The 25,493-nt window shown below is 47.3% G+C and overlaps 1 protein-coding gene across 2 annotated transcripts in view; it reads left to right on the top strand.

The window, feature by feature from the left end:
* Positions 1-1,897: 1,897 nt before the first annotated feature.
* GLIS1 (GLIS family zinc finger 1) overlaps positions 1,898-25,493 on the top strand; it is a 227,622-nt gene continuing 204,026 nt past the window's right edge. For both annotated transcript variants that reach the window (XM_042997244.1, XM_042997243.1), the window contains exon 1: positions 1,898-2,289. In XM_042997244.1, coding sequence (XP_042853178.1) covers positions 2,031-2,289 — 259 coding nt within the window. In that variant the 5' untranslated portion in view covers positions 1,898-2,030. The remainder of the gene's footprint in view (positions 2,290-25,493) is intronic.

The raw sequence follows: 25,493 nt of genomic DNA, 5'->3' as shown, positions 1-25,493 counted from the left end.
CTCTCTCTCAAAACAAATAAATAAACATTGTGTTTTGAAAAAGAAAATATTGACCTGGGCATCTGTTTCTGTTTGTCTTTTTTTTTTTTTTTTTTAAACAAACATCTTTACCTTTCTAATTTTTTTAAGTAAGCTCTACGCCCAAAGTGGGGCTGGAACTCACCATCCTGAGGTCAAGAGTCACATGCTGTACTGACCGTGCCAGCCAGGCGCCCCTGTTTTTGTTTGTCTTTTAAATTTGGAGTTTGAGACCCTCTAGCCTGGACTCTAGGGTGAAAAACACCACAGAAACGAAAACGTTAAGAAAAGTGGTCTGAGATCCCTGAGTTTGCGTCCCAACGTTGCCGCTGACTGGCTTATGAAATGCGTGCAAGTGAGCCGCTTGGATCCTGCAAGAAAACTTTTAAAGCACTTTTCACATCTGTTACCTCCGCGTGTAGGTTTCGCCGGTCCCATTTGGTAAGGAGAAAACTGACCTCGGAGGAGGGAAGGGTCCTGCCTCAGTCGCTGGGACAGGCGGGGACACAGCCTGGCTCTCCTGACGCCCAGTGCACTCCGCCGCCCGGCCAGTCCAGCTCGGACGACAGAGCCCAGCCTCTCCCGCCTGCGGCGCCGCCCTGCCCGGCGAGGCGGCCGGAGGGCAGCGGACAGCGCAGGGCTCCGGCAGCCGCCGCCTGTCAAACCCTCCGCCCAGCCCCGCGCCGGGCCCTGCCCAGGCCCCCCAGGCAAGGAGGCCCCGCCCTCGCGCCGCGATTGGTCTCCGCGAGGCAGCCGCAGCTAGCCAGTGGCTGGAGCGGCTGTCTGGCAGGTCGGAGCCCCGCCCCCTCCCGGGATGCCGCCCCGCAGGACGCGGCGGCAGCGGCGGCGGCTGCGGGGGCTGCGGCGCCAGTGGAGGCGCGCGGAGCGGTGCGCGCCGCGAGCTGCAGCCGCAGCGGCGAGGTGAGAGGGGGCGCGGCCCGTGACCCGGGGAGGGGGCGGGCGCCAGGGCCTGAGATCCGAGGCTGGGATCCCAGCGACGCTCGAATCCCGGGAGCTTTGGAATGGCGCGGGGAGTGCAGAGAGGAAAGGAGAGTTTGGGGGCCCCGGGCCCTTGCTCCAGGAGGGATGATGGAGGGGCTGAGACTCTGTGGAGGAGGACGCAGCCCGCGTGTTTGTGGAGTGTGAGCCAGTGACGCTGCTAGTGTTGCTGAGTGAGCGGGTGAGTGAGAGCAGGACGTGTGGCACACTGTGTCCCCGGCGTGCATTTGCGAGGGTGTATGGTATGCGTTGGAGCCAGCGTCCATGGGCGTTACAGACTTTGTGCGGGTTTGCGCGTGCGATGGGTTCATTTTCTCTGCTGCGCGTGGGAGTGTGCGTGTCTCTGTGTGCTCGTGATGGGTTTGTGTCGCGGGAGTGAGCGCCCATCGTCGGACTCGCATTCTCCTGGCTTGGGGGGGGGGGGGTCTTGGTAAGTCTCAGAGGGTTTGCGCCCCAGGCTGGTGGGTGCACAGTCTGTGGTCCCTACGTGCAGCCGGGTCCCCGGAGCGCTCAGGAGGCGCGCAGCCTCTGACCCACCTGGAGTAGCCTCCGTGGCTTCGCGGGAGCCCTGCCCAGGGAATACTAGTTGCCTCCCGCTCCTGCCTCACTGGGTGTCACCGCACAGCCACTCTCCCTTCTCCAGGCCTCAGTTTCCCTTTTAAAGCGGGCTGGTACTGGTGGAGGTGGATTTGAGTGGGAGGATACACGGGCCCCTCGGAAAGCGCTGTGGCAGCGGGTGGCGGGGGCCCTGGACGCACCAGAGAAGAAAGTATGAGCCACTCTTGTGCCTGGAAGGGGCTTTTGCGGGATCAGGTGGGTGCGTCAGGTTAAGGTAAGTGTGGTGGAGCTAACTCATTTTAGAGACAAGAAATAAACCGAGGAGTGGTGACCTGCCCAAACCTCCCCCGGGACACCATAGGGGCTGTTCCGTCCGTTCCTACTAATGCGCTGATGCTTTCTCCCCTCCCCAGGAGCCCGGCGCGACCCCCAGCGGCGCGCCCTGCCCTGGCGCCATGCACTGCGAGGTGACAGAGGCGCACTCAGACAAGAGGCCAAAGGAGGCCCTCGGCGCCCCGGGTTCAGGCCGCGGGCCCACTGGCCTCGGCGGCACGCACATGGCCTTTAGGGTCACCGTGAGCGGCGGCGGCTGCGTGGATGGGGACTCGCGTGACCTGTTGCCCCGGCCGCCCGTGCCGCCTCCGTGCGCCCACGACCTCCTCCGACCACGGAGCCCCAGAGACTACGGTCCGTCCAAGGCCACCGCCGGGAAGGGTAAGTCTGCCCTCGCCAACGTGTCTGGCCGGAGGTGTGGAGAAATTCGGGCTGCCTGGCCTGGATACCGCACACCTTGGTGGGAATTCTCCAGAGAACTTGGTGGAACTTTCAACAGTGCTCCTCAGTTTCTTTCTAGTTGTTTGGGACTCGGTTGTCATAAAACGATGCCTGTTTAGGAAGCATCTCATTTAAAATCAGTAAGCCTATTTTGGAGAACTGTGTGTATAGAAAGTTCAGATTACATAATTTTACTTCTGTGTATTTCTGATAAAAGTTGTGTGAAACTTATCAGAATCTTATAAATTAGGGTGAATAGCAACTCGAGGATCTCTGAACCAGTTGCAGGCATATTTTGAGTTATTCCAATCTCCCTAAGTAACAAAAACCAGAAGCCTTCAGCAAGACCTCTCCCCTCTTGGAACCTCAGTTTCCCCATCTTTCAAGTAAGGAATTAATTACATCAGATGATTTCTGGATTCCTGTTAGAAAATTTTATGAATCTATGATCTGTCCTGAGTCAAGTTCTGACTTAGAAAATGGCTTTTCTCAATTTGAAGCTTCAGAAGCATAATCTTTGGTCAGAAGTTCCTTTGCAATACCTTTCCTCCACCCAGTGAAGCTGGTGGGTATAAGGTGCAGGCCCAAGGAAGGTTTATGGGCTCAAAGTCAGCGATGATGTGGGGATTCTCATGAACCTGTTCTTCTCATCACAGTTAATTATTATTGAGCCATTATTTATAAGTTTCATGCTGACAGATAATTAACCAGAAATTGAGGAAATTGTTAAGACGCTGTGTGCTCCTCTCCCCCTGCCCTTTTTTTTTTCCTCCCTGAGAGAAACCAAGGCTTGGGATTTCATTATTTCAGCATTTGGAACCTCTTGGTTCTATCCAGGTGATTCTTAAGGAAGACAAAAAGTTTATTTGGCTCTATAGACATCACTTCTTTAGCATCAACCCCAGCAACTTAGGTAGGGTGTCTTGCTTTTAGAGATGAGAGCTTCTTCAGGGTAGAAAATATCCAACTTCCTAATTCAGGGACTGGTAAAACGAAATGAACGCAAACTGTTTTTCTTTTTAACAAAAACATCAGAGTTTGTTAGAAGAGTGCTATTTCTTGTCTCATTTTCAATGTCAGTCTCTTCTCCAGCAGATAGGGGTCCTGTTTGAAAGGGTAGATACAGAAAAAAAAAAAAAAATGGCATGGCTTTAGAGTATTATTACAGGGATACACATATAAAGTTCTCTTTTGCTAGGGAGAGAGGAGTGGTGTGTAAGACATGAGTAATATTTGCTGCCCTGAACTCCCTGCCTTGCCCGGCTCCACGCATAATCCTCCCTTAAACAGATACCCTCCTGCAACATTTTAAGTTTTAAAAAATCATAGCTGTCAACTGAAGATCGAGTTCTCGGCAGACCTGGTGAATGGCTCTCCTAAACATAGTCTTTGTCCCAAGCCTTGGTTAGAGACCTTTCATCTGGATGTTTTGCCTACGATCTTCCTACTTCCATTCTCCCAACCCCCAATTATTTTTATCCATACTCCCCTGCCCCCACCAATGTCTTATGTATGAGATGTTTAAGTCAGGATTATATTTGGAAAGGACAGAGGAGGATAAAGGGATGGGAGGAACAACTTTTTTCTTTGTACCCTAAGGTGGTTGTTCTGGTTAAGTGTTTGCAAGAGCCTTCTAAACTGTTTTCTTCACAGCCTTCAGCAAGGCTGGTGGGGTAGGATTTATCACACCCATTTGAAAGAGGAGGAAACTGAGGCCCGAGAGTGGAGAAAGTGTCTCCTATGTAAAAGGGCACCCAGCAGGTCTGGGTGGGAGTTCTCTGGTCAGCCTTTGCATGCTGACCTGGGCTTGAAGAGGTTTCCATCCTGGTTTCTGTCTTTCTATGCAAGTTCTTCTTCAAGTCAAGCCCTTCAGTGGCCTGAGACAAAACCAACTTCCAGCAGAGTGTCAGCAGTCCTCCTATAAATGCGTAAGGAACCGGCACCTCTTACCCCTACTCCCACCCAAATATTCCCCAGACCACGTAACCCTTTGAATGTTTGGTGTGTAGCTTCAAATCTTAGGTTTATTGGAAACAGACATAATACCAATTGAAAAATATTTATTGACTATGCCCTGCCATCTATGATTTGTGGGAGTTTGGGGGAAGTTATTTCCCTCTCTGAGCGCTTTAGTTCCCCCATTTGTAAATTTCCTGTGACACTGACTTAGAAAGCCTCAGTGCCTGGTTACTGGGGGGATTACTCTTGTAATGTGTTTATTGTTCTCAACCTCTGGTTCTTCATTTGCATGAGAGATAATAATGTCTTCCTCTCAGGGTAAATCAAACAATGGTTGTAAGAATGCTTTATAAACTAAAAAGCTAGAAGGGGTCACTTTTACTATTCATGCCAGGCACCATGCTGGGGTAAGTGATCCTTGAGATAAAGGGTGCAGGGAAAAGAGGGAGAAAGGTTTGATTTTTAAAATGTTGGATGTGAAGCATACTCACTGGTACGCTAGCCAGAGGAAGCTGAGAGGAGCGAAGCTTCAGGTCTTTTGTGGCCACGGCTGCCCAGTGACCGGAGAGAAGACAGTATTGCTTGGTCTGGGGTCAGGTTTCAGATGATCTGCCTTCTTGCTTCAGACAGACCCTAAGCCGAGAAAGGGAGCGAGCCCTTTAGTCCAGCAGCTTATCCGCAAATGCTAGGGTCCTCTGTGTTTCCAGATCTGGAGTCAGGAGGCACTGGGATGATGCGACGTCATGGACTAACATTGTCATCATTTACAATAAGAATCACGATCTGTTTATGGCAGAGTCCCGTTTATCCAGATTCCAAGCAGCTGGAAAGGCCAAATTACCAGATGCTGCATTTTTCTTTCTTCTTATTAAACACCCAACGCTCTGCTTTTGGAAGTCCTGACAAGGAAAGAAGGTAAACATCTGGGCTTTATGGAGGCAGACAGCTTTGTGGCGATGGCCCGATGACGCTTGTTCCCCGTGCACAGCGTTTTACGGTTTTCAACGTACGTTCCCACACATTCTCTCATCTGCCCTCACGCCAGCTGTGCTCTGCCTACCTCGTGGGCTGTTCGGACGGAACAGATGGAGAGCACTTTGCAGTTTTTAAGTGCTGGGCAGATACTGGCTCTTACTACTATGGTTCCCATTTTATAGATGAAGACGTTGAGTTTCAAGGATGTGCTCAAAGCTACAGACAGAAAGTGGCAGTTTCTTAGCCTTCCACTTCCAAGTACCAGATCCCGGTGCCACGGGTTGTACCTTCTACATGTGTGTGGCAGCGGCTGAGAGCTGGCGTACTAGATGGCTTCTGAACGTGCCCGGGGAATTTAAAATATTTTTGCTTTTGGTATTTCTTCTGTCTTGAATTTTTGGAAGTAGTATCTGTGCCATAGTTAGAAGACTTGCTAGTTTACTGTTTTTCCAGAGTTGCTGTTCCCAGACTGAACCAGATAATGAGCTCACTATTTAATTCACAACGACTCTCTGGGCCCTTTCACCAAGTACTGAGACTGGACACGTCCTAGCAATAAAAAGAAGGCTGACGATCATGACAAATGTGGACACTGCCATTAGTAAACAGCCATCATAATATGGCTGTAAATGCCAAAAAGGAGTCAATCTTGTAACTTAAAATAATAGCTAGTATGTGTGTGTATGTATGTGTGTGTGTGTGTGTATATATATATATATATATTTTTTTTTTTTCTTTCTTGAAGAAGGAAAACAAAATGCCATTGTAGTTTGTCCGCATGGGCATTAGGGGCTGGTGACAGTGGAGAGTAAACATGATGGTTTTAGTGGCCTTACCTGGTAGAATTTCTTCATCTGAATCAGAAGCCACAGAGATGTCCTGGGGAGGCCTTGCAGGGGCTAGCGCATCCATAATAGAAAGGTATGAGTTATTTTGAAAGCATTTACCCCCTCCGGCTCTGGTGGGCAATTTGCTTGCATTTCATCCATTTTAAAGTGCTGGTCCTGCGATCCGGAAATAATCAGATCCAAATTTTTTCGGTGCTTGAGGTTTCAAATAAGGAGGGGAGGGAAACCTGCTGGCCAAATGTCAGGCTCAGTGAGACAAAGAGAGAACCGTGTATGTGTGTGGGTACACAAATACGATAGGAACATGTTGCGTCTACAGGCATGAGAGTTATGTATCCGACAAATCTTTTATAGACGTGTAGCGGAAATATAATTCCCAAAGATTCCCTAAGAATCTTGTGCGGCTAGAATTTCTCTTCCCTTCCTGCCTCCCAAGCTCTCCAGAAGCTGCTAGGACTTGGCGTACAAATGGAGAGGAGACCATCACATGAGATCGTAACTTAATTTAGGCCTAGCTGCCTCTGAGCAGTTTACCTGCCATACTTGGCTGGGCCCAGGTCTCAGGACTCTTCTAGCTGTGGAATCATATCGATAGGCTGTCTTGCTCCATCTGTGATTTGAAAACATAAGTTTCTTTATATGCTGTGGTTTTCCTTCACACTTCTCCTCCTTCTGAGAAAAAAAAAAAAAGCAACAACAAAAAAAACCCACCCCGTCTTTGAGTTATTCATCTCCCTGCGTTACATTTGCGTGAGAAGCTAAATGAGCCAGCACACTTATTTTTACAGTGCGTTAAAATCTCATTACAGGCATAAGTGCACAATGAATCATTTAAAAAAATATATTCTTATGTTCTTTGTTCTGAATGTTGCATAATTATCATCATTTTCTTCGGTTTTATTTTGTGGAGTTTGGCCAGCATCCTAGAAAAGGGGAGAAAAAGTTTTCGGTCCTTTTTTGGATAGGATTAGGAAACAACAACAACAACAACAACAACAACAAACAAACAAATACCAACTTTATTTGTAAGTTGACCAGACTATGGCTAACTGTGGCTTTTGCCTAGAGAGGGTCATTTCCCTTCCTTGTCTCAGTTTTCTTGGGAAAAAAATTCCCTTTTTTTTTGAAGCCGATGTGGTAGTATTTCAACAATCTCACCTTATATATACACGATTGTATTTAAAATTAAATTATGTGGTTTGGTAATTTACTTTCCTAATGCAGATTTTAGTTGCAATTAGTTTGGACCTAGAGACTTGTGTTGTTTCTTTTGGTAGGGGGTAGTTTATTTTTGTGCCTAAAGAAACAAAGACATTCAGTTCAAGGGGGAGAAGAAATGAAACAAATTTTGCAGTGGGCTTTGAAAAATTCAAGTGCATTATGCAGAAAGCACAGCTGTAATACCAGGGCCAGGAAAAAAAGAGCAAACTCCTGAAATATTTGTGCCGAGCGCCTTCACTGTGCTAATGATTCTAGCAGTTTAAAAACGGACTTCTTGTTTATCAACAGTGGCTGCCCGAATTAATAGTTTACAATGAAAAAAAAAAAGTGCTTTCAGCATTCGAAGCAAAGTCCGGGCTGATAGCTGAGTTAGTAAGGAAGGCAGAAAAGGGGGAGGGTGGTTGTAGCTGATTTGGTCTCCCTAGGCCTTATTTATAAGAAACTGAAAGGAAACAGAGACCTGGGGTGGGTGGGGGTGGGGAGAATACATCCCTAACCCAGTGATCTTATAGTTTAAAGTCACTGAAAGCATCTGTTTTCTTCTTTTCCCCGTCTTCCCCTAAACTCCAAAGGGTTATTCCTTCAGAGGGTTTCCGGCGGATTGAGGCGGATTGTGTTAGCATTACGAGCTGTGTTTTTAAAGTCAGCATTTGAGTCAGATGCACTGAGAGGAGACCTTCAGTCCGCTAACTGAATAATGCATTTCCTGTATGGCCTGAATTTATTTGGTGGTTATGGTTGGGCCTGTCTGGAGCAAACACATGCACCATTGTACAGCCTCAATGCATGCAGGCCATGCTCTTGGCTTTGAGTCTGTTTCCCCATCTGTAAAATGGGAAGCAGTGGGGACTGGATGATCTATACATAGTCCCTTCCTGCTCTGATGCTCCGGGATTCCCCATGAACTGGACTGGGAAGTTTGGGAAGGATCTAGGGTATGGGAAGAAGGCACCTTTGTCTCGGGTCAGGTTTAGACTTGATTTCTCCTATGAACACTTGATTCCTGAAGCTGACCACAGAAGAAAACAGAAGAGGAGAGTCAACTAATCTTTACTGAGCACCTACTCTGTGACAGTCTGGGTACATTATAGTTGTGATTGCAGTTAATGATGCCCAATAACCCTGTGAGGAAAGGAGGCATTATTTTGGTTATACAGATGGGGCAGCTGAGGGTTGGAAAGGTTAAGTCATTTGCCCCAATAATAAGCTCACTATTTAGTTCACAGCGACTTGCTGTACAGGTAGTAAGTTAGTAAAGCCTGGGATTTGAACTCAGCTGTGTCTTACAGCAAAGCCAATACTTTCCCCCTAAAGCACAGCACTCTCAAGGACGGGCTTTAAAACCCAGGCAGTGGCACGGAGTTGCTGTGGCTGCAGAATGTGCCCCCATTTCCGGGGGGAACGTAGCGGAAGGCTGCGGGCTGGGCCAGACAGCCATTCCCGGGAGCGGCCCTTTCCGAGTCCCGGCTAACACGCAGAGGTGTGACTTTATGGGGAGACTCCCTGCGTCCATCCATCTCCCTGCTGCAGAAATGGGGGAAAGACAGTGGTTCCCAGCTGTGACACGGGGTCCTCAGGCCAGGCCTCTCTGAGGCTGCGGAGGGATCCTCTAGAAGCAGCTCCTTCTCAGAAGCGGCGGCACACGCATTATGGCGGGTTCTAGTCCCTTTTTGAGCCTTTCACACAGTCTGGGGAGATTTTCTTGCCCAGACCCTGGTTGTGGTCTTCCTTCCCCTGCTTCTGAAGGCATCTGTTGATGTTTGAAGAGAATTCCTCATAAGCCCCTCCATGCCTAGGGTAGAGAATGCATGCTTCACCGGGCACGATGGCTTAAGATCTATTAAGCTATTTCTTATTCAATGATGGGACGGAGAAGGGCTTGGTGGGGAGAACAACCCGGGATCAGGGTCAGCTTGAGAGTTTGCTTGTGGGAAGCGGGGCTTTTGTATCAGATGATGAACACACCAAATGACCCCCACGGAAGGAAAAGTTCCCGCTGCTGGTTTGTGTCTGTGGCCTTGCATGAGGGTGCCTGCGTTCACGAGAAGGTGGACATTCTCAAAGAATCCTACTTATTCTGAGGATGGCTTTGCAGGAAACCTTGTTGCCCCAGGCTTCTTTGCCTTCGGATGTTGACCCTGAGTCTGAAAGGGAGAGGAGGAAGCAGTACCAGGATGGTGCTGGTTGTGATGTGGCCCAGCCCCTTCCTACTTGTGTCTTTTTAACCACTACATTACTCTTTTAGATGTTGTTGCTTTTGTTTTTAAATAACAGGTTTGATGGAAAATAGAGCTTTCGCAAGAAACCAGGGAGAATTCTAAACCTGACTTTAAAAATACAGATCCCATTTGCTGTTTTAAGCTCTCCGGAGGGCTGGAGAGTGGGTTTGTTTTGGAACGTTGCTGGACTATATGAATTACTTCTCTGAGGCTTGGGTATTTAATACCTAGTAGAAGTTTGTATAAGAGCTGATGATGTATTTTGCCGACTTTCCAACCCTGTAAATAAATTACATGTGCCGGCAGAGGCTGCCAGGATCCACTGTGTCAATTGAAGCTTAATTTTTATCCCAAACCACTTAATACTTTTGTCCTAGCGAGTAGGGAAAGTTACCCCGTCTTGTCCAGCAGCGGGCCCATTCCAAGACAGAGACAGCTTTGCGAGACCGTGAATAGGCCTCCGTGGATTCACCGATCTTGACACGGTTTTCTGTGATTAAGTAGCTTCAGCGCTCTCAAACCCAACCCTCCAGGCAGAGGATGATAGTATAATTTTAAGTGTATCGTAAAAATGAAACTCAATCGCTTCCACTCCCAAACCTGCCTCGCTCCCCTTCTCTCTGGAGAAAACGGCCGTAATTATGTGTTTAATCTCAAGACCGCCTGTGCATTTTATCTTATTTGAGTGCAAAGCCCAGGTAATAACGTTGGCATTTCCAGCACGAAACAATATAGGGTTTCTAATTTGGAGACGCTATTAAATATTTCATGCTTCAACCAAACGCAATTCTTTTTTCCTATAATAAGTTTAAATATTAATTCTCTGGAATGTCAGATGCCTAAAGCTAGGCATTTAGTGATCTGCAGTTTCAAGTATCTCGAAGAAGGTTTATGAAACAGGATATTTCACTGGGAGGGATGAGTTGTGTGTTTCAGAGATATCTGAATTCAAGGCAGCGTCTTCTGATTTACTTTTTAAAGGGAAAAGGTCATAAAATAAGTTGCTTTATGTGCTGAAGGATTAAGTGGCTTAGGCTGAAATAACAGCAGGGACTTTACTGTTTTTCCCCTTATATTTTAACAATGCTTTCTGGGGGAGGGGGTGGGTCATTTTCCCGCCTGCTTGTCTCCTCCCCCATCAACCACCCCCCCCCCCACCAGCCAGATGGCTTTAATTCTAACCAAATCCCACGCCGAGGCCAAATGATTGATCAAACAGTCATTTGTACTTACGTAGCGCTCTTTGTGAGAATATCTCTGCATTGGAGCTTCTCGGCCGGGTCGGCTCTTCTTCGGGCCTTTAGATGGTTGACTTCCAGCAGACTGAGGGGCTCGGAGAAGTGGGAGTGCAGGGGTGGGTGGGGAGCAGAAGCCCCAGACCTTGCCATCTAAGAACTCCTTGCTTAGAAACTTTCTGTTACTTCCCATCCCTGACAACAGGGGTATCCAAGTTTTCTAAATACAAGGACAAAAAAAATCTTTCCCCGGTTCACATGACAGCAGTTATATATTTAGTGTCTGTTGATGGATAAGATGCCTAAAGAGGTTATTAGTTTTAAGAGCTCTTTTAAACAGATTTGTATTTTATCATTCACTTACCTATCTGTAGAGGTCTCCATATTCTCCAGTCTTTGGTACACGCTTTACAGGTGGCCTCTGATATTACAACTTGGCTTATAGATTGGCAGCTGTTTGGCCAATGGGAAACATCCAGGCCCTTTGATGTGATGTTCAAGACCTTCCCCACCAGTCCGCCTCATCTCTTGCTGATGCCTGCTTTGCTTGTTCTCTAGCGGTGTCGAACTTTTCCTTATGTAGCTTCAGACCCAGGATTTTCTCTTTACTTGTCCTTCTGTCCTTATACACTGTGAGCGTCTTTTTATTCATCTTTGTACCTTCGTGTCCGGTTCCAAGTCTGGTACAAAGTGCATATCCTAGAAAGATAGGGTGATTCTGATTGAGGTTGTGCGCATGGAACTAGGCCACCAGGTTCGAATCCTAGCACTGGGTACTAATGTGGGGAATATGGGGCATGCTGTGGAGCTTTCTGGGCCTTGGTGTCCTTATCTACAAAATGGGGATAATAATATCAATGATCTCAAAAGTCTGTTATGAGGATGAAACGAGTTAATACATGTATGGGTGCTTAAATATGGGGATTGGACCATGGTAGAATGCTCAATAAATGTTGGGATTATTATTATTGTTATTGCTAATGTAAACGTTTGGTAAACAGAACCTCTTAGAAGGGCCTTCCTTCCCTTCCTTTTCACCAGACTGACTCCTACTTGTTCTTTAAGACCCAGCTCAAGAGCCACTTTCTCCCAGAAGGCTTCCCCTTCTCCCTAGGCTGGGTTTTGCTAGAGCCCTGGCATACACAGCCCTTCTCCTTCCTTCTGCTATAGCACTGGTCTGTGTGATTTTCTATTTACTTGTGTGTTCTTGAGGACAGGGGCAGAGTCTCCTTATCCCTGCACAGCTCAGGGTCTGGCTCAGAGTGGGTGTCTAGGAAGGTTGGGAATGGAGTCCAACGCAGTCTCTGCCCTCCAGGAGCTTGTAGCCTACAAAGGAGGAGCCAAGTTGTATGTTCTTGTTTTTCCCACAAGGTTGAGCCCACGGTAAGCTCTCGGCGCATATGAGAGTCTGATTAAATGTACAAGGAGTTTTCACATGCACACACAGTCACATTCTCTTTCCAGCACCTATTTGGGGCTCTTCATAATGAAGTCTGCCCCTAGCTTGCTAGGTGACCTTGGGCATGGCCTCTGACCTATGTGGGTCTCCCCTTCCTCTCTTTTCTGGGAAGAGTTGGCTTCGGTTATCACAGACTCTTCTAGGTTGCAAGCCTATGGAGTTGCCAGGCCACGGACCAGGTGGAGGAGCTAGGGGCCTGATGGCTGTGTCAGAGTGACTGGCCCAGAATTGGAGGCACCTCCTGCTGCACACCTTCCCACCCTCCTGGGAAAAATCAGACATTGTAAAATGTGTCCCATCATGTGGTTTAAAGAGCAGATGGTGGTGGTTGTAACACCCAGATTTCTCTACAATGAAGAAGAACCTCGGACCAAGTATTGGAACTGAGGGCCAGGAACCAGACGATGGCTCTCCGTAGTCCTGCTGGGGGGGTGGAAATTGATGTACATACGCTGAATCTCCACTCGAGGTCAGGCTTAGACAGAGCCCCCCGGGGGCATTGTACTGGCCTACCAGCTTCTCTCCAGGCATTGTTGTGGTTTCAGCCCTGTAAACTGGAAAGCTCTGCCCAAATCATTACCGTTTGTTCAATCTGCCTTTGAACAGAGGGGAAGACTAAGTTCAAAGAGGCCATGTTGTTACTTGTGCAAATGTGGCCACGTGGCTTTTGGAGTCAGAACTGGGTTCAGATTCCTAGTATACCACTTGCTGGACCTTGGGCAAGTTCCTCGAGCTGTGAACCTGAGTTTTCCTCATTTGTACAATGGAGATAATTTCTGTCTCACCGGGTTGACGTGGGGATGAAGATGAGAAGTCTGTAGAGCACCTAGCTCAGGGGCTAGCACATAGTAGGCGTGAAACAAAGGTGAGCTGATGCTGTTGGTCTTGTTGCTATTATTTTTTTTTAAATATTTTTATTTATTTTTGAGAGAGAGACAGAGCACGAGTGGGGGAGGAGCAGAGAGAGGGAGACACAGAATCCCAAGCAGGCTCCAGGCTCCGAGCTGTCAGCACAGAGCCCGATGCGGGGCTCAAACCCACGAACCGTGAGATTATGACCTGAGCCGAAGTCGGGTGCTCAACCGACTTGAACCACCCAGGTGCCCCAATTTTTTTTTTTTTTTCAAGTTCGTTTATTTTGAGAGAGCGCAAGTGAGAGAGAGCACATGTGAGTGAGGGAGGGGCAGGGAGATTTGGAGAGCAAGGAAGAGAGAGAGAATCCCAAGCAGGCTCTGCACTGTCAGGGGGAAGCCCCACGTGGGGCTTGAAACCCACAAACCTCAAGATCACGACTCGAGCCAAAATCAAGACACTCAACCAGCTGAGCCACCCGAGGCGTTTGTCTTACTGAGTGCAGAGCTGGGACAGGTTCCCAGTCCTGACTTCATCTGACGCTCCTCTGTGGCATGGTAGCCTATCCCCTTACTCTGATTCTTGTTTTACTTTTTTCGTGAAGTTAGAAGAGTATGGACTTCGGAGTCTAAGGACTGAGGTTCTCATCGGAGCCCTGTGGGACACAGATCTGATCGGCTGGCATCTGGGCTTCACTTCGAGCTGGCGGTAGGTGAGGAGCTGTTGTCCTTGCCCAAGTGGGTGTGGGCTGCCTCAGTACAGCTGTCTGACAGGTCCTGGCTCTGGGTCAGTCCCAAACCCTCACTCGGCCTGTGGTGGCTCTGGCGTCCAGCTGGAGCGGGAGGGTGTCTGTGGGCCCGGTCAGGAGGCAGAGCCACCCGCCCCCTGTTGATTGGGTTGGGATTCGCCTTCTGAACAACGCCCAGGTGAATTACTTCCATTCTGCTTCCCGAACTTGTGATGCCATAACTGTTCTGCTCCCTGCTTCCCCATGTGTGCAGGTCTGTGCATTACTGTAGTGGCTTCCATTTGTTGAGCCCTGTTGTGAGTAGATAACCTGTGAAGCCATTTAATGCTTTCTACATTTACTCTGTGTGAGGGGGAAACTGAGGCCCAGAGAGTGACCTGCCCAAAATTCTGGAGCTGGTGGCCGCAGGCCTGTCTGACTCGAAGACCCAACCTTTCTTACACCTTGCTACCTCTCTGGGTCCCCCCTTCAGGTCCTCTGGACCTCCTTGCTGCTTCGGGTCCAGTCTTATCTGTTCATCAGGGTTGAGAGGCTGCCTCTTCTGGCCGGAATTACCATTTCCTTGCTTCGGCTCCTGACTGCCCTTTGTCATTTTTCTTTCTCTAAACAGGTGTTATAGATGCTTGGGTCTGTGTTTTCCTCTGTGATGAGACCATGCGCTCCTTGGAGTTGGGTCCATAGTAAACACATCTCTGCCTTGTAGAGGGAGTGTGGCAGAGAACAGAGTGAGCGCAGAACCCCAAGAGAATTAATCTGCCCCTTTCCAGTCCAGGTTTCCGAGGGGAGTTCCTCAGGTAGATTTTCTATTTGTAAAATGGGGACGGTGATCCCTGCCCAGGCAATTGTCATGAGCATATGGGATACAGTGTATGAAAGTGTCCTGAAAACGGGAAGGGCTGTACCTGGGTTTGCTTGTTGGTTCATTTGTTCATCAATGTGTATTGAATGGCTGCTGTGTCTCAGGTATTGTGTTGAGCCCTGGGACACCATGGTGGTCTAACAGATGGAACCTTCACTTGCACGGAGCTTGCAGTCTCGAGGGCAGTGGACAGTGGGCGAGTGTGTGCAGGACCCCTCCCAGTCCTCCTCTGTGCAGCTTCACCGCCTTATCACCTGTTTACCGTCCTAAGCAGACTCCTGGGCTCCAGCCAGTCTAAGCCTCATGACCTCGGACAGTCTCTCTGAGCCTTGGTTTACAGGCTTATGAAACAGAAATATTTGCTAGCTAGCTCCCCTTGCAAGGCTAGTGAGCGAATCAGTGAGGTCCGTGGGAAGGGGCTGGATGCTGTTGGAGGGGGATAGTCAGTCCCTTTGCCAGCCCTTTCCTTGTACCAGTAGCCAGTTTTGCTTGCTTAAGCTTTCCTCCTGGAGGGGATGCCCTTTCTCATTGTCTGTGGCAGTATAGGCCAAGAACTTTCCTTTTGCAAAATCTTCAGTCCCTCCCGTCCCAGCTCACACCCCTCCTTGCCCACTCCTTTCAGTCTCTCAGTGACTCTGCCTACTCATATAGGAGAGCTCTTTGCTAGGGAGATCTGGAGGCATGTAAATTCCTACTGTGCGATATTGGGCACATAGATGGGGGCACTGGGGCTATTAGGGGCCCTTCTCCCCTCCCTCCCCTCCTCATTTTCAGTGTGCCGAAGTACCCATTTATTGAGTCCTGCCAGACACTGGATTATCTTTTTAAATTGACTACCTTAATAAAATTCTCCCCCCGCCCCATTTTGCATTCCCACATCTTTGCCAACACTTGGTATTGTAATTCTTTTTAAAGGCAGCCATTCTGATTGGTGGATGGGTGGTGGAATCTTACTGCCATTTTAACTTGCATCTCCCTAATGACCAGTGATGTTGAGCATTTTTCAAATGTGCTGACTGGCCACTACTGTACCTCTTTTGTGACATGCCTGTTCAAGTCATTTACCTATTTTTTTGTTGAATTGTTTTATTACTGAGTTTTTTCTTTTATGAATTGATTTTTTTAAATATAATTTATTGTCAGATTGGCTTACATACAACACCCAGTGCTCATTCCAACAAGTGCCCTCCTCAATGCCCATCACCCACTTTCCGCTCTCCCCCCACCCTCCATCAACCCTCACTTTGTTCTCAGTATTTAAGAGTCTCTTATGGTTTGTCTCTCTCTCTCTCTTTCTACCTTTTTTTTTTTTTTTTACCCTTCTCCTCCTTCATGGGATATTAGGGGAGTTTTAAATGTTCTTCATATGTTCTGGATAGAAGGCCTTTGTCAGATATGTGTATTGTGAGTATTTTACCCAGCCTGGGGTTTGCCTTTTCATTTTACTAAGTCTTTGGAGTTTTCTTTCTCCTCTTAATTCTTTTTTTTTTTTTTTAAAGATTTTATTTTTTAAGTAGTCTCTACACCCAACATGGGGCTCAAACCCACAACCCCGAGGTTGAGTCACATGCTCCACCTACTGAGCAAGCCAGGCATTACTTTTTCTTTTTCTTTATTTTTCAAATGTTTATTTATTTTTGAGGGAGGGAGAGAGAGAGAGAGGGAGAGAGAGAGAGTGCGCACAAGCAGGAGAGGGGCAGAGAGAAAGAGAGAGGGAGACACAGACTCTGAAGCAGGTTCCGTGCTCTGAGCTGTCAGCACAGAGCCCAACACGGGGCTCCAGCCCACAAACTGTGAGATTGTGACCTGAGCTGAAGTTGGACGCTTAACTAACTGAGCCACCCAAGTACCCTTTTTGTGTGTGTGTGTGTGTTACAATTTACATACATACAGTATATATACATATAGTATATATTATATATATATTTTTTTAATTTAAATCCAAGTTAGTTAACATATGGTGTAATAATTATTTCAGGAATAGAATCCAGTGATTCATCACTTACATATAACACCCAGTGCTCATCCCAACAAAGTGCCCTCCTTAATGCCCATCACCCATTTAACCCATCCCTCCACCAATCCTCAGTTTGTTCTTTGTATTTAAGAATCTCTGGGGCGCCTGGGTGGCTCAGTTGGTTGAGCGGCCGACTTCAGCTCAGGTCACGATCTCGCGGTCCATGAGTTCGAGCCCCGCGTTGGGCTCTGTGCTGACAGCTCAGAGCCTGGAGCTTGTTTTGGATTCTGTGTCTCCCTCTCTCTCTGACCCTCCCCCGTTCATGCTCTGTCTCTCTCTGTCTCAAAAATAAATAAACGTTTAAAAAAAAAAAAAGAATCTCTTATGGTTTGTCTCCCTCCCTGTTTTTATATTATTTTTGCTTCCCTTCCCTTGTGTTCATCTGTTTTGTATCTTAAATTCCACATATGAGTGAAATCATATGCTATTGTCTTTCTCTGATTGACTTATTTTGCTTAGTATAGTACATTCTAGTTTCATCCACGTCATTGCAAATGGTAAGATTTCATTCTTTTTGATGGCTGAGTAATATTCCAGTCTATATAAAAACCACATCTTTATCTGTTCATCTGTGGATGGACATTTGGGCTCTTTCCATACTTTGGCTATTGTCAATAGTGCTGCTATAAACATTAGGGTGCATGTGCCCCTTTGAATAAGCACTCGTGTATCCTTTGGATACAGGGCCGCCCCCTCTTTTTTAAAGGATTATCTTGTGTAATCTTAAACTACCCTATGATGTAAGTGTTTTTGTGGAATACTCTTAACATGACAATTTCAATTAATTACAATTCAGTGACATTAAAAATCCAATCCCTCGGTCATACTAGCCACATTTCAAGTGCTCAGGAGATAGATGTGGCTAGTGGCTACCCGTACCGGGTAGAGCAAAGATAGAACATATCTATCACCACAGAACATTCAGTTGGGCAGCACTAGTTCTAGAGTATCATTCTTTAATTTATTCATTTGTTCAGCAAACACTTTCTGGAGCCCTATCGTATGCTAGGCTCTGTATCCAGCCCTGGATAAGTAGATGTAACCCAGGCTCAGGCTCTGCCTTGGGGAGCAGCTAGTCGAGAGGGCAGACAGGTGGACATACCAGCTTGGAGGTAGGGCCAGCATGCTTGTTACTAGGCCTGCTCCTGTTGGGGATGAGATGTGAGTCCTAGGGTCTGTCCTGATCTCAGAGAGCTTACGCGTCAGCACTGATATCAGAGCAGGAGAGATATCAGAGCAGGCTCTCTTGAGAAGCAGCGGCTGAGTGGCTGGTTTCTGCTGGTTCTGCAGAGAAGCAGCCTGGAGAGGGCAGGTGGTTCATGCAAGTGTGTCTCTGCTGGTGGAATCAGCCCAGGGCTTCCTCAGGGCTCTCTGCACAGCCTCTTAGACAGCGGTGGGTTCTTGACTTACGACCCATTGCTTGATGTTCATTATCATCCTTCTTTGGGAGGTGGATTACCCTTTAAAGATAATTTGGCTTATTTTTATTCTTAATTTTTAATTTTTTTCTTTATTTTTTCACTTACATCAGTAGTGCATACTTTAGAAACATTGGAAACTATAGAAACATATAAAGATGGAAATAATATTTGCTTAAAATCTCACCCCTCCCACACAACGGCCACCATTTACATGTTGGTATATTTCATTTGTCTTTTTTTATACTTATTGTATATTAATGTATTTTTTGTATCATTGAGATCCTTCTGAATATGTCCTGTGTACTTATTTTTAAATGTAACATTATAACATAATAAGCCCCTTCCATGCTGTTAACATTCTTTGTAAACATTCAAAAATACATGCATTTTATTAAATCTGTCAAATCATTTTAAATAGGTGATACATAAAAATAGTTTAAAATTCAGAAGATCCAAAAAGGGTTCTTAGGAAAAGCCTTCTTCTTTTACCTCCTCTGCCCCATTCCCATTGCTGGCAATGACCAGTGATGCCTGGCTGCTCAGAGAGAGTTTATGTCCATACAAAAAATCTGTATGTGTATTACTTGTATACTGCATAATGCTCAGAATTTTTCACCACTTCCCCCAGTATAGATCATGCTGCAGTGGATAGCTTTATATAATAATCCCTATTTGCATCTCTGATTATTTTCTTAGGATAGTTCCCCAACACTGAATTGGCTGGGCTAAAGGGTAGTAACATTTGACACACATTATCAAATAGCTCTTTAGATATTGTACCAACGTTCACAACTGAAGGCCTCGTCTTAGGGAACTTGCTTCCTGGCATATTCACCAACATTTCCAAAATAATTTCCTAATTTGGAGGTAGAGATAACATCGGTTATCATTTCATTTTACATTTATTTGATTGTTAGTATAGCAGCACAGATATTGTGTGTGGATTCACAGTCCATAGCTCCTCTTTTGCAAGTTGGTATTTTATTATTTATTTTTTTTGAAGTTTATTTATTAATTTTGAGAGAGAGTGTGCAAGCGAGGGAGGGGCAGAGAGAGAGAGAGAGAGAGATTGATTCCCAAGCAGGCTCCACACTGTCAGTGCAGAGCTCAGTGTGGGGCTCGAACTCACGAACTGTGAGATCATGACCTGAGCTGAAATCAAGAGTCGGATGCTTACCCGACTGAACCACCCAGATGCCCTGCAAGTTGGTATTTAGGTTGGGGTCTGAATATTTTACTTGTAAAATTTAAACATTTACTCTCCATATACATAGAAAGTAAGCTAAGCATGTTAATTAATGCTTCGTGCATCATATTTGTTGCTGATGTTTTTATGAGTCTGCTGCTTAAACAAGTTTTCAGCGATGATTTTAAAACAAAAATTTGAAATTTTTTGTATAGTCCTATTTCCAAGACATTCCTTTCTCATTTCCTTCATTGCTTTCCTTTTTGTCATTCGCCAAGTGCTGTTGTTTGCTGTTATTACTATTTTAGGGAGCTTGTTTTATTAGCATTCTAAAAATAAATATTTATTTTTAGCAAAATAATGCTAAGCAGTTTTTAAAATCACCTAATACTATAAGACTTTAAAGAGAATGGGTTTCCTTTCCTTCCTGGTCCCACACCCAAGAGGCAGTTGCCTGTAGCCAGGGCTGCTGGGAAGTGCACCTCCAGGGGGCGCCACTTGTCCCCCATCTATGTGAATGATGCTCCCCAGGTTGTGCAACACGGTGGTGGCCCTGCCTTCAACTTACTTGCTTATCTTTTTCTAGTATTTTCTTCCATATGTCTAGTCACAAAAACAAAAACAGTGGCTAAACAGGGTACTATGGTCCAGTCCTGCTCTAAGCACATTTCAAACATAATTCCTGTAATTCTCCCAACAACCCTGTGAAGGCGTTACTATTATTTCCCCTGATTTGCAGATGAAGAGATAGACCCAGAGGAGGAAAGTGACTGGCTTGTCCGGGGTTACGCAGCTGGTGAGTGGCGAAGCCTTCACCGCTGTGCGCTGCGGCCTCTAAGTAAGATTTGTGCGGCTATTTCCGTATCAGTTGTACCCAATTGTCTCCTGGCACCTTGTTATGAGAGATGAAGATTCCCATCTCTTAAAGCCCTGCCTCCAGCCCAGGTCTTTCCCACTTGCACACCCGCCTTCCCGCTCCTGTCCCTGGGCTGCAGCACAGTCTTTGCGTGAGCCTGTGCACAGGGGCGACTGTGTGTAACAGGATGCCCCGTGGGGATTTTGCTCTCTTGGTTGTGGCTGAGCCCCGACAAGAGATACGATGGGCACTGGCGGCTACCTTCTAAAGCGGGACTTTACTATGTTCTAAAGTGGGGGCTTTAGGTGCCTAAACTAAACTTGGGTTTTGAGATCCTTACCTGGCATACACTTGGGTTGGGGTGGATTTCTTCAAATCCTCCAAAGAGGGGATTTCTTTGGAGGGAGTTGTTGAGAAAGCTGTGACGTTTTCTTCCCCTGTGTCAGGCCAGCCGGGGTGGGGTTGCTCTCTCCTCTCTGCCACTCAGGGAGAGACCCCCTCAGACAAACAGGCACGGCCCCTGAAGCTGAACAATTGTGTTTCTCTGGGCCTGACAGTGTAGAAGAGGAAAGCAGTGGCGGAGTGAAGAGGGGTGGCTGCTGTTGCACCTGTGACGGGGCAGAGGGTTGTGTTCCGGGGGACCTGCCTGATGATTGTTCTCCCACCTACCCTCTCTGTCCAAGATGGCTTTTTGCCAGGCAGAGGTGAGAGACACTGGAGGTGTCCTGTGGCACGCAGTGGGGTAGGGGGTGTCTGCCAACCAGGGGAACTCTCCCACTGAACATCTGAGTCCACAGAGCTCCCACGGTACTGGGCAAGTCAGCCCCTTCCTGCCACCATGATAGAGTAAGAGGACTGGAGACATGGCCCCTCACCCTGCCCAGAGCCCACAGCCCACACTGTGGGAGGGGAGGAGCTTCACTGTAAATGAAGCTCAGGGTTGAGATTACTAATCTGGATGGGGCATCTTAATTACAACTCTGAGACTGTTTCGGGGACTGATGTGTCTGAAAGACGTTTTATGATCGAAGAATGATCCAGCGAGTTAAGTAAGGGGACTTCCAGAGACTTCACAGGGGAGGAGGTGGGAGTGGTGGGGAGCAGGTCAGCAGGTTGGGTTTTAAAAGGGACCGTTGGTGGGGCGCCTGGGTGGCTCAGTCAGTGAAGCGTCTGACTTCAGCTCAGGTCATGATCTCACGGTTCAAGGATTCGAGCCCCGCATCTGGCTCTGTGCTGACAGCTCAGAGCCTGGAGCCTGCTTTGGATTCTGTGTCTCCCTCTCTCTCCGCCCACCCCTGCTTGTGCTCTGTCTCTCTCTGTTTTCCAAAAATGAATAAACATTAAAAAAAATTTAAAAGGGACCTTCTCTGGGAGGTGAGACTCGGGAAGGGGGAGGTAATGATAAATTGTTTCAATAGCTCTCTCTGGGGTCTGCTTTGTCAGCATAGTGGTTACATTTGGAACACAAGTCCTGTACTATGGGAACTTTAACCTTGGAGTACAGCATCTTGTTTTCCTGGGGTTAAATATCACCTCTTTCTTCATTTACTTAGTTTTATATTTATGTATCTGTTACCATTTCTCCCTAAATATTGCATCAGTTTTGTCAAGCGCCTGTCAATCATACTTTCCTAAATGCTCAAACGCATTGGGTTGTCTTGGCTCCATGCCAAGCACCCCAAAAAAGTAGGAGGTATTTGTGCTGTACAACTGACCTCTGGGATTCCCCCTTTGAAGCTCTCCTATGCTGGATTCCCCATTTCTTGGCTCACACCTATATCATACACCGCAGCTGATTTAAGCAGAAAAGAGATTTTATTAAGAGGGTGCTGGGTGGCTCTCCTTATTTCCTACTAAGGCTGGAGAGCCTTGCTCCAAATCCTGCCACAGGGCCGTGCAGTGAAAAGAGTGGGTGGCAGACATTGGTAGCAGAGTCATGACCCCTGGTAACTGGCTATCACTGACTCCTTGTTTTTATCTGTGCAGATGGAGGCCACAGGGAGGCTGGGAAACCATGTCTTTTCTTCATTCGACAAGTTTTCATTGAGCACCTGCTATGAGCTAGGCACTCTCCTAGATGCTAGGAAAATAAGCAAACAGGCAAACATTTCTGCCCTCATGAAACTTACATTCTAGAGAGGGGAAGACAAATTATCAAGTAAACTGGTTAAATGTAAAGTTTGCTAAATGATGATACATGCTATGGAGAAAAAGAAGGGTGTGAGGGACGGCTGTTTCACAATGTGCTCATTTTTAATTTATTATGTGTATGTGTATTAAGGGTGTGAGGGACGGCTGTTTCACAATGTCAGGGTGACGTAAAGCAAAAGCAAAGGATGTAAGGGATCAGATATTTCCAGCTTCTGTATGTATTTTCATTGTGTGTGTTTGTGTGTATGTGTTGAAGTGGAGTGGGGGTGGGGTTGCCTTATAAGCTGAGCAATTTTCCCAGTAGAAGAAAGGCATTCAGATGCTGGGCACTCCAAAAGAAAGGCAAATGCCCTTTGCATTGTGTTTCCTTTTTTTTCTTGGTTTAACCCTATGATTTGCTGGAGCACATCCTCCAATGACTTTGTAGGCAAGGTCAGTAAAGATGTTTGTCTGAAAAGTCTCTCATTCCTGATTGTTTGGCTGGGGAATTTTGATAAGAGTAAGAACTAACACTGAAGTGTTTATTACTGTGTGTTAGGCATAGTTCTGCATGCTTGACGTGGATCCATTCATCCTTACAACAATGCATTAAAGTAGGAGGGAGAGACTATTATTGTGCTCGTTTTATGGATGAGGAAACTGAGATCCAATGAGGTTAAGTAATGTGGCTATGGTCACACAGCTAGCGAGTAGCAGGGCCAGGATCAGAACTCAGGCGTCTTGTCTTCGGAGCTGATCCTGTTAAGAATTTTGACAATACGGGGCACCTGGGTGGCTCAGTCGGTTGAGCGTCCAACTTTGGCTCAGGTCATGATCTCACAGCTTGTGAGTTCAAGCCCCGCGTTGGGCTCTGTGCTGACAGCTCGGAGCCTGGAGCCTGCTTTGGATTCTGTGTCTTCCTCTCTCTCTGCCCCTAACCCACTTGCATTCTGTCTCTGTCTCTCTCAAAAATAAATAAACATTAAAAAAAAAATTAAAAAAAAAGAATTTTGACAATACTGTCCCATTTTCTGTCTTTCGGCTTCCCTCCTTGCTGTTGAGAAGTCTGGTGCCATGCTGATTCTGCAGGCTTTATATAGATAGGTTCTGCCTGATCCCCCCTCCCCGCCCCCAGCTCCTACCATCTGTTTTCTAGAAGACTTCTAGATAAACCCTCCATCCCTGATGTTGTGAAAGTTTCTAGTGATGGGCCTTGATGTGGAGTTTTTCCCATTAATTAGACTGGGTGCTTGGTGGGCACTTTGTGGAGATTCAGGATTTTTGAATCATGAATCTGGAGATTCAGACTTTTTTCCGTACCACTTCTCTGTTTTTTTCTGGTTTACTTTCTGTATCGATCCTCTAATTTTCTTATCTTTTTTGTCTTTGTGCTTTTGATCTGTTCTCTGAGAATTTACTTTATCTCCCATTTTATTTTTTATTTTAGTATTTTTAGTTTGCAAAAGCACTTTCTTGATCTCCAGTGATTCCTTTTCATGCATTCTGTCTCTGTTTATGGATGTAATATCTTACTGTGCCTCTCTAAGGAGGTGGGATTTTTTAGGAGGTGACGTTGTTAGGATTTAGAAATTTTTTAAATTTATTTTTAATTTATTATTATTATTTTTTTGATGGTTACGATTTTAAACCATCTCCTCTCCTGTGCCTTATGTTCCTGTTATCCATTTGATTGACCGGGTTCACACTTCCAGGTCGACGGCTTTCCTCCCATGGTGTGACAATTGTCTGACCTCGTGAAGACATCCCATTACACTAACCTTCCCACTTTTCGCTGCCATCACCACTGCCCAACTCACCTGCTCAGAGGCCATCATTTTACAGTTGCCGTTTCCACAAAGCTGTTCTTTGCACCGTCAGGCCCCAGCCGTGGTGGAGACCTACATGCCCCCCCACCCCCACCCCAGGTGCTCCCGGTCCCCCGCTTTTTTCACAGGCCAACCCATTTGGGGGTTTCCTCTCCTGCAGGGTGAGTTTCGCCTGCCCCAGTGGTCTGTGCCATCGGCGTCCAGATGTGCTGCAGAACCTACGGCCAACATCCCTGCCTCAATGGCACTCCCGTCCCTGGCCTGCTCCACCTCTGCTTCTGCTGAGGGTGAATGAAGCTTCCTAAAGGAGTTGCCTCGGTTTGCAGTCTCTCTTCCCTCAAGTTCATGTCCGTGCCCGCCCCGCCCACATTTGCTTGTCAGGGTTCCCTGTGGCCTTCACGAGGCCCCATCTAGCCATCCTGCCTGCCTCCGTGCCACGGCCGGTGCGGCAGTGTTGGGCACAGGGACCACTCTGGGCTCTCTCTGCCTGCTGCCCTGCACTGGCCGTCACTTCCCTCGGCCTCCAGGCTCCGTTCCACACGTGTCTACTGCCACCTGGCCCAGGCCGCTTCCCGGTGCCTCTCCTCTGGTAGCTGTAGGAGTCAGCCTCCTGGCCTCCCTCACCACCCTTGCCTTGCTGTAGCTCATGCTGTCCCCAGCAGCTGGTGTAGGTATGATTTCAAGTGTAAATCATACCATGACACCGTTTAAAGCCCTCCTTTGGTTTTCTGTGCTCCTGCCCTGGCCTTGCCAGGCTGAGGTGATGTCCGCCCTCAGGTACCACATCGCTCTCTGCATCCCTCCTGGCACGTCAGCCATGCTGACCTTTCTGTCCTCGGAACTCAGTAAGCTTGTCCTTTTTTTAGGGCCTTTGCACAGCTTGTTCCCTCTGCCTGGTGTGCTTTTCCAGCTCATCCTCTCGTGGTGGCCTCGGGTGTCTGCTTAAACGCCCCCTCCCTGACCACCAGTTTCTTTTGTCTGATTTTACTCGGTTGCATTTTCCCCAGAGCACTTGTCATTATTGCCTATTCTCTCGTTCAAGGTCAGTCATCCTTCACTGTCAAGAACGGAAACTGGGAGCAGCAGGCACCTCGCCGGGGCCTAGAACAGTGTTTGCAAAGAGTAGGCTCCTGACCCCGGGTGGGCCAAGCGCTCTCTGGTTGCCACTGCCCATCTCCACAGCGGTCACACTGTGTCGTCTGTCTCCCAGGCAGGCAGGACTGCTCTTCGTCCATGTCTGTGCCCATCCCTGCACAGGGCCTGGCACAGCATCAGCGGAGGCTGGGTCACTGTAGGAAAAAAGTGCATTTCTTGTTATTCTTGTGTAGGCCTT

This window comes from Panthera tigris, chromosome C1, assembly GCF_018350195.1.
Source record: "Panthera tigris isolate Pti1 chromosome C1, P.tigris_Pti1_mat1.1, whole genome shotgun sequence".
Lineage (NCBI taxonomy): Eukaryota > Metazoa > Chordata > Mammalia > Carnivora > Felidae > Panthera > Panthera tigris.
Note: the sequence above shows the minus strand (reverse complement) of the source record. Positions and strands in the feature narration are given on the sequence as shown.